Source organism: Artibeus jamaicensis, unplaced genomic scaffold (genome assembly GCF_021234435.1).
Source record: "Artibeus jamaicensis isolate MK-2021 breed Jamaican fruit bat unplaced genomic scaffold, CSHL_Jam_final scaffold_1019, whole genome shotgun sequence".
In the NCBI taxonomy this organism is placed as follows: domain Eukaryota; kingdom Metazoa; phylum Chordata; class Mammalia; order Chiroptera; family Phyllostomidae; genus Artibeus; species Artibeus jamaicensis.
In genome coordinates, this window is record NW_026522025.1 from 3198010 (window position 1) to 3207587 (window position 9578).

General features: G+C 44.1%; 1 protein-coding gene across 3 annotated transcripts in view; it reads left to right on the forward strand.

The window, feature by feature from the left end:
• ZFYVE9 (zinc finger FYVE-type containing 9) overlaps window positions 1-8200 on the forward strand; it is a 121112-nt gene extending 112912 nt beyond the window's left edge. For all 3 annotated transcript variants that reach the window (XM_053655457.1, XM_037158320.2, XM_037158321.2), the window contains 3 exons: window positions 1838-1943; window positions 3953-4129; window positions 7917-8200. In XM_053655457.1, the coding sequence (XP_053511432.1) occupies window positions 1838-1943; window positions 3953-4129; window positions 7917-8078 (445 nt within the window). In that variant the 3' untranslated portion in view covers window positions 8079-8200. The remainder of the gene's footprint in view (window positions 1-1837; window positions 1944-3952; window positions 4130-7916) is intronic.
• The last annotated feature ends 1378 nt before the right edge of the window (window positions 8201-9578 follow it).

Below are 9578 nucleotides of genomic sequence, written 5' to 3' on the forward strand. Positions count from 1 at the left end.
ATTATAAATAAGTTCACCAACATATAGAAAATGTTCATGGAAAATACTGTAGGATACTATAAGGATAAAAAAAAAAAAAGGACGCTTGGCAGAGTTGTAGGGCAGTATTCCAGAGCGACTTCATAGAGAAAGGGCTGCTAACCTAAGCTGAGTCCGGTGAGACGAGTAGGTGTGAGCTGCTTAGCTGTGGCAGAGCAGGGATTCTAGTCCGAGGGGAGAGCGGGAGCAAAGGCAGATGGAGGGCATTTACAGCATGGCATGCAGCTTTTTCTAAAGGTTTAGAAATTTGTTATTTAACAAAAGGAAGCAATTTCTAAATCAATGAGTATATCTGCCTATTTTTAAAGATTTTATTTATTTATTTTTAGAGAGAGGGAAGGGAGAGGGAGAGACATCGATGTAAGAAACATCGTTTGCCTGTTGTATGTACCCCGACCAGGGACTAAACCTCGGGCAACCCACACACCTGTCCTGACCCATAAGAGAGCTGATGACCCTTTGCTTTGTGGGACGGTGCCTAACCAAGCCACACAGGTCGGGGAGCCTATTTTCTTTTTTACAAGTAACCCTTTATCTTCCCATATTTCACTGGAAAATTCAATTGCAAAATCAGTTTGTGTTTAATTCTCTATCATAGTTGGAAATGGGCATGGTAATTAGGATAAAAAAATTGATAACCTGAAAATCTGATGACATATCATATTGGTAACTAGCAAGCAACAAGTTGCCCCTTCCTACAACAAGGGCCATTGGCAGCATCTCAGAAAACGGGACAAGAACTGGTCAGGGAACCTCTCGAACTCAGGACTTTAGTTTGCAGCGTGTGAATGGAATGTTTTCCCGTTTGTCCCTCTGTCGGGGGATCTCCTCCTGAAAGAGTGCCAACCAGCTCAGGGCGCTCTGTCTTTGACATTGTTGTCTGGAGAATTTGCAGTTACACTTAACATTGTTTAAATAATTTTAATTCAAGCAAATCCCTGATATTGAAATTATTTCTTAATATACATAGAGATTGAAAAACAAACATTTGAACATTGTTAGGAGGCATTTGGAATTTGTGATTCCATTTATTTTGGATCCTCGTCACCACTGTGTATCTCCACATACTTATACTTGTCATATTTTGGAGAGGAAATGACTATAAACGGGGCTGGGTTCTTGGAAAGTTTCTGTTCAGGAACCTAGGAATGATGATTTAGCTGTGAAGGGAATTTGTTGTGATAGATAATATAACCTTGTTCTTCAGGCCACTCCAGCACTGTCATAATCAGTGTACTCAGTTAAATAATTCTTTCAACCATAAACATGTACTAAACTCCTACTTTCCAAGTGGTGTGTCAGAACTGAGAATGTATCACACGGAGGTGAGTACATCATAGTCCCCCCCTTCAGAAGTTGCTTTGTAAGGCAGATCCACAAATGTATGGAGAATATAACATGATGGACATTACTACAGCCAGGAGCAGAGGAGGCAGAGCCGTGACGGCACGGGTGAGCAGGACTGGGTGGGTGGCCCTGCGTTCACTGTGGGAAGGAACGCTGGAGGAAGAGAGCAGGTTTGAGTGAACAGTTCCTTTATGTTAAAAGAACCAGCTCCTGGAATCCTGAGCCTTTGGGTGTGTGTGTTCTTTCAGTTATTTTTGTATGTGAACAGAGCACTCCCTTCCCACAAGCGCTGTGTTCACGTGCGTTTTTGTGTAGTGGCTCCTTGCTCCGATATGTTGCACAGATGTGTTTGGTAAGATACCCAGTATAACCAGTAGCAAGATTTGGTAAGAGAAGTGGCTCTTCTAACTTCTGGAGCTGCTTCCATCTCTCCTCCTTGCCTCTGTTTTAGTGTCATCAGTCCTATCGATGGGAAGTGCATGGAGTCTATAACAAGTGTGAAGATATTCCACGGCTCGGAGTATAAAGCAAATGGAAAAGTCATTAGATGGACAGAGGTAAGGAAGTAGAACTTCGCATTCGTGATCTCCTTTGAGCACAACTCTTTGCTGGACCCAAGACACATTTGGAAGTTAAGAAAAAAATCTGTCTTCTATACCCCAGTTCCCTCTGGTGTGTCATAGCTCACCTCTGGAAGAAATGCCACCAAGCACAGACTGCACACTGGTGTCTCCTCCCTCCTATGAACTAGTAGGGATTTGTTTGGTTGGAATTCACGAAGGGTGCATCTCTGAATGGCATGTGACATCTTTTCTGTGTGGTTCAGAAAGCTGGGCTAGTGATGCTGCACTCACAGTTAAACTATTTTATATAACACAGTCTTAAAAAATTGATTTATTTCACCAATAAAAAAACTAGTGCATCAACTGTAATTTTAAAAGAAAACTGAAGTTTGGAGACTGAGTAACTTGTCCAAGAATACATGGTAAATAAGTAATGTCAAAGTCCTTCTGATTCAAACCCGGATCTGTCCAACTCCTAAGCTCTCTTTCACTACATGGTTTCCTATCGTGAAAGCTGTACTAGAGGCTAGACTGGAAATGGGAGGAGCAAATCAGAGGCCCCGTGCGTGTGTGCATATCAGATCAGGAAGAGGTGGTCCTAGGTGTCTCAATTTCTTTTGAACTTTATTTATACTTATCTGTAAAATAAACCATTAAGTTAAAGATCTCTAATATTCCTTGAACTTTAGAAGCAATTTTTTAAAAAGTTCCATGACTTCTAGCTTTTTCATTTTACACACAAGGCAGCTGGGGCCGTAAGAGGTTAAGTGTCTTGTCCAAATTCACACAGCTGGTTCTGATAGCAGGGACTAGAATCTGGCTCTTCAGTTCTTTAGGTGTCATTGCAAGTGTCTTACCCTTTCTGTCAGGCTCAGTGTTTTCATACACAGCTCAGTGGTCTTAGCTGCTTGGTTTATGACTGTGCCTTTGGCATGTTTTGAGTAGTGCATACTCCGAAACGTGTAAAACTCTATTGCTTACAATGTAGCTTGACCTCCACTTTGCCCCCCAGTGACACCATGAGGTAGGGAGGTGACCCATTCAGTTGCATGTCGAGAAATGCTCAGAGAGGCTGTGTGACTCTGTGACTTGCCTGATGCTAGTTAGTGGCAGAGCAAAGGCCAGAGGCCTCCTGACTCCCATTCCAGAGCTTTTTCTATCATTTCATGTTGCTGCTGTCACGGGCACAGGTCTGCAGAGCTGACCCCTTTTTAGTACCCTTCGTATAAGCCACTTATTGAGCAGTAAGCTAGGCATGGTATATGTAAGCAAAATATGCTTATATGTCATTTATTCTTTGAAAGGGCAGGTGGTTTCCATTTTATAAAGTCACATGGGGCATAAGAAGCCAAAGGACTTGGCTGTCCCCCTCCTCTGTGGGACGAGGACTCTGGTCTTTCAGTTCCAAATTTGCTTGCTTCTGCTGGTGCCCAGTGCAGTGGACACTGACACAGCCCTGGCCTCAGCGGTGACAAGGCCATGTGGTGGGAAGAGCTCTGTGGTAAGAGGCAGAAGACCCGGATTCTGGGCTTAACCCTGCCTCTGTCTCTCAGTGCATATATGCACCCTGGTGAGTCACCTCCCTTCTATGAGTAATCTGTAATATAAAGGGTTTGGGTCACGTAAGCTCTAAGAACAATTCCCTTAGATTCTAAGATCAATTCCTAAGAAAACCATCCACATATAGGAATTAACTTTTTAGAAGTGCACAATGCAAAATGTAAGCCTTTTCTGGTTCCGAGTAGAATGTACCATTAGGACCCTGATCCAGCTTTCGGGGAGACAGGCAGTCTGCTCCTGCCGCTGTGTAGATTCAGAGACCAGGGCCTCGGATGTAAGAGGTCAGTGCCCTGTTCTTGGCCCAAGGATGCTGAGCCACCCTGTCTGTCAGGTCTTCTTGCATACCCCAGGAGGTCAGGGTGCTCATGCACAGAGAGCTGATGCACATGTTTCTCCCCGCATCTCCTGGGGCACGAGGTTTAAGTCTCTTGTTTGGGGAACAGGTGTTTTTCCTAGAAAATGATGACCAGCACAGCTGCCTGAGTGACCCCGCAGACCACAGCCGACTGACTGAGCACATAGCCAAGGCTTTTTGCCTTGCTCTCTGTCCCCACCTGAAGCTTCTGAAGGAAGATGGAATGACTAAACTGGGATTGCGAGTGACACTTGACTCGGATCAGGTAAGAAGATTCTTCAATAGCCTGTATTTTCTGACGTGTGAGTTTTCCCGTGTCAACCCAGAGAGTTCCCTTCTCTGGACCTTGGGCCTGGCCTGATGTAGTATTCTGGCCTTCCCACCTATAGAAATACACCTTGATGTGCTGTTTGATCAGACTCAAGCATCTGAACCTTGGCTTCCTCACCTGATTGTGTTGCAAGGACTTGGTTTTCTTTCTAGGGTTAGAAGTGTGTGTGAGGACCTGCCACCCCTGTGTGAATGACATGAATGCTGCCCTTTGAGACCCCTCAGTTGCACCCTTCGGGAGTCAGTTTGCCTTTCACAGAGAGCAGGTCCACGCTGTGCTGCATCCTGTTTTCTTAATCTGACCCCAGCGGGCCTCTGCTGACGGGCCTCTGCAGCTCCCACCCCTTAAGGTCTCCTTACTGTGAACATTTCCAAATTTGAGCTATTTCTTCATTAATTTTCCTGTCATCTTGGCTCTCCTATGGTCAAGCTTCTCTCCCAGTCTTACTCAGACTTTTCTTTTGTTGTTAGTAGTAGCAATCCACTCTTAGCCCATGTGCCTCCCTCCCCCAGTACCTTGTCCCGTTGCCTCTCCTTACAGTGGCCCAGCACTGTAAGCTCTCCACAAGCCTGCCTCGGAGATATGGGGGTCCCGCCCCAGACCACCACAATAAATGAATATTGCAGTAAAGCAAGTCTGGCCTTCCTGCTGCATGTCAAAGTCACGTTTACACTATACTGTGGTGTAAATAAGTGTGCAATAGCCTTTGTCTGAAAAAATGTACAGACCTTAATTAAAAATACTTCATTGCTAAAAGATGCTAGCAGCTGTCGTCTGAGCCTTCCGGGACTCATAATCTTTTGGCTGGTTGGGGGGTCTTGACTCAGCATTGATGGCTACTGACTGGTCCGGCTGGGGATTGCTGATGATTGTCAGCTGTGACAATTTCTTAAAGTAAGACAACAACGTAGTTTTATGCATCGATTAACTCTTCCTCTCACAAACACTTTCTCTATAGCATGTGGTGCTGTTTGATAGCATTTTACCCACAGTAGAACTTTCAAAATTAGAGTCAGTTCTCTCAGATCCTTTCATTGCTTTGTCAGCTGAGTTTAAGTAATATTCTAAATCTTGTGTTTCAGCAGTCTTCACGGCTTACTCACCAAGAGTGGACTCCATCTGAAGAAACCACTTTCTTTGCTTACCCATAAGAAGCAATCCCTAATCTATTAGAGTTTCATCATGAGATTGCAGTAGTTCAGTCTCGCCTTCAGACTCCACTTCTAATTCTAGGTCTTGCTGTTTCTTCCACATCTGCAATTGCTTCCTCCACTGGTCTCCTCAAAGTCATCCATAAGAGTTAGAAACAGCCTCTTCCAAACTCCTCCTAATGCTGATATTTTGACCTGTTTCCATGAACCATGAATGTTCTTAATATCACCTAGAATAGTGAATCCTTTCCAGAAAGTTTTTAATTTCCTTTGTCCAGATCCATCAAAGTAATCTCTTATCTATTGCAGCTATAGCCTTAAAAGTGTATTTCTTAAAAAGTAAGACTTGAAAATCTGAATTACTTATTGATGCATCAGCTGCAGAATGAAGTGTGTTAGCAGGCAATGTGCATCTCCATCAGAGCTCTTGGGTGACCGGTGCATTGTCAGTGAGCCGTACTATTTTGAAAGGAGTCTTTCTGAGTAGTAGGTCTAGACGTGGGCTTAAAATATTCAGTAAACCATGTTGTAAACAGCTGTGCTGCCATCCAGGCAGAGTACATTTAGTATAATCATTAGGGCACTAGGGTTTTCAGGGTGGTGAATGAGCATTGGCTTCAATGAAAGTCACCAGCTGCATTGGCCCCTAGCAGGAGAGTCAGCCTGTCCTTTGAAGCTCTGAAGCCAGCCATTGACTTTTCCTCTCTTGCTATGCAAGTCCTAGATGGCATGGGGTTCTTTTTCCCCAGTATAAGGCTCCTTTGTCTCCATTGAAATCTGTCACTTAGTGCAGCCACCTTCACTAATTATCTTAGCTAGATCTTCTGGATAATTTGCATCAGCACTTGCTGTACCACCTTGACCTTTTTATAGAGACAGCTTCTTTCCTTAAACCTCTCTCGGCCTTCACAGAAGTGAAGAGTTGGGGCCTTGCTCTCCGGATTAGGCTTTTGCTTGAGGGAATGTGCTGGTCTGATCTTCTATCCAGACCACTGAAACTTTCTCCATATCAGCAATATGGCTGTTACACTTCCTTATCATCCGTGTTCACTGGAGTAGCACTTGTAATTTCCTTCAAGAATGCTTCCTCTGCATTCACAACTTGGCTCTTTTGCATAAGAGGCCTAGCTTTTGGCCTCTCTGAGCTATAGATGTCCCTTCTTCACTAAGCTTACTCATTTCTAGCTTTTGACTTAAAGTGAGAGCTATGTGTCCCTTGTTTTTACTTGAACGTTGAGAAGCCATTATAGGGTTATCAGTTGGCCCAATTTGAATATTGTTATGTCTCAGGGCCTAGGGAGGCCTGGGTGGGGTGGTAACGGCCTGTCTTTGCAGCAGTCAGAACACACATATTTACCGATTGAGTTCACCATTTTACATGCCCGAGATTGGTGGCACCTCACAATAGTTACCATAGTAACATCGAAGATTACTGATCAGAGATCACTGTAACAAGTGTAACAATAATGAAAAAGTTTGATATATTTCTAGAGTTACCAGAACATGACATAGAAACACAGGGAACAAATGTTGGAAAAGTGGCATTTGATACACTTGCTCAATGCAAGGTTGCCACAGTCCTGTGTTTGTAAAGAACTCAATATCCATAAAGCACAACAAACCAAAGCGCAATGGAACAAGTTGCGCTCGTACATTTTGGATTCTGGATCCCTGTGCCATGTCCCCGTGCGCCTGCTTTGACACAGAGCTGCGTCATCCTCGGGGAGAATGTGAAAGGTTAGGTATCTGGCTCCATTTCCTGACTCGTCATCAGTCAACACATACATGTTTTCTATGTAAGGCCTTTCCCAATGCTGTACTAAGCACCTTGGTGTAATACACGTGAGGGGTCATGGTCCTTTGTCGAACAGAACTGGTAATCTGGCTGGAAAGACCGAATTCACGTGAAACAATTAAAAACCAAGAGTTTTCTGCTAATGAGTGGGCCTCTTGAGGGCAGGGGCCCTGTTACATTAATCTTTGAATTCCTGGGTTTGTAGGTGCTCAAAACAGTGTGTGAACAAATGACTGGCAGGGTAAGTGTTCAATTCCTGACACATTAGGGAGTTACCGTATTTTGCTGTATATAATGCACATCCATGTTTTTGTGCACGTTGTACATAGGATTACTATACCCATGGTATGTGATTATTATACCCATGTATGATGTTCATCCTTATTTTTCCCTCAAAAATTTGGGCAAAAAAGTGTGTATTACACACAGCAGATTACAATATCTAGTGTATTTCCCATATTCATTGTCATGACCATAGGTTTAGATATTATTCCCAACATTCCATAACTCCCTATATCACCCCAGCCCCATCTCAGGAAACTAGGACCATAACAGGTTAAGTGTCTTGCCCAAGGTCTCATGGCCACCAAGTATTAGGGTTCAGGATGATAAATGACAATTCAGGGAAAAGGAGGAGAAATTGGTGTTAACTGTTGTGCGTCTGGCCCATATCCAGGAAGGACATCTCCCTTCCTCCTCAGCCTCTTGGCCCTCAGCCCTCTGGAGAGACTTCCTCTATCCAGTAACCTGTCACCCCCTTCTCTCTGTGGTACAGGTTGGCTACCAAGCAGGGAGCAACGGCCAGCCCCTTCCCTCGCAGTATATGAACGACCTGGACAGCGCTCTGGTGCCCGTGATCCACGGAGGGGCCTGCCAGCTCAGCGAGGGCCCCATCGTCATGGAACTCATCTTTTATATTCTGGAAAACATCACATAGACAGAGGACTTCATTGTTTTTTCTGTTCAGACCTGTTGCAATAGCAGTCATACCCAAGTCATTTGCACTTTAGAACTGGAAGATTAAGCTTTTGTTAACACTATTAATGGGGGGAGTGGGAGTTTGGGGGACTAGGGTGGGAAAGGGTGGTTGGGGGGACAGACGTTCCATAATTCTAAGTCTTCTATGCATTGTCCACCAAGAAGACCTGGGCAGCTTCTGTTACTGCACGACAGTTACGCTATCCTTGCAGCTAATCTCCTTCTGTTACTGTTTAGACAAGAATTCTGCTATTTTAAGACTTACATATGGTCTTGTGCTCAGAAATGCTCAAATGGATACAAACATCACTAAGGGTGGGGTGGGAGAGCAGAGGGGAAATAAAAAATGAAGCATCAGTCTTGTACCCTTTTTACAGAATTGATATAAAAAGGAGTGTCACACTGATCTTGTCCCGTTTACATCACAGTAACTTCAAGTAGAAGTCCCAATTAGATTTGTGTTTGTTTTTAACAGATGGCCCAGCGGATTATCCCTCTCCTAGCCAAGCAGGGGCAACTGCTCAGTGTAAATGAGGTGACTGGATAGCAGAGCCAAGTTCAGGATTGCTCGAGATCTGTCCCAGTCAATAGCAGGTATTGAGTTGGGCCTTTCTGCGAAAGCTGACAATGCATTTAAGATATTTTTAGTTACAATATACACTAGATAGATTTTTAAAACATCTTATTGAGAAGTAATTTAAACTTCCAAGGAGGTTGCAAATACAAAAAAATCCTGTGTATGCTTTACTTAAATTTACCTACTGTTCACATACTAACATTTTGCCTCATTTCCTATATTAGTGTCTCTCCAGAAAAGATGAAGGCATTTGTCCCTGGCTGGTGTGACTCAGTGGTTGAGCACCAGCCTGTGAATCAAAGGGTCACTGGTTTGATTCCCAGTCAGGGCACATGCCTGGGTTGCAGGCCAGGTCCCCAGTAGGGGCTGTGCAAGAAGCAACCACACATATTGTTTCTCTCCCTCTTTCTCCCTCCCTCCCTCAAAAAAAATTTTTTTTTAGATCAGATGGAGACATTTGAGAGCAGGCTGCATCCCTAATAGCCTTTTACCCTGAGATACTTCATGCTTATTTCCTAACATTAAGGATATCCCCTTACATTACAGCAGGATAGCTCGCGACCTCGGTCAGCCTAACGTTGCTGTGCTGCCTTACCAGACATCTGCCCAGCAGTGCCCTTTGTGGCATCTTCCCCTCCAGTAAAGCTGCCTGCCTTGGGTCAGACCTGGCAAGTAGCTTTCCTGACCCTGCTTCATCCTTATGTCCTCCGTTATTTTTGGTGAGTATACTTTCCCCACCCCATTTTTTAATAGAAAATGCCTCATTTTAAAAATTTGATCCATCTTTTCACAATTAGAATCAGTATATGCATTCTTGGCCAGAACCCCGCCTAAGTGACATTGTATCCTTCTTAGGGAATCACCACCTCTGGGGTCACTTGA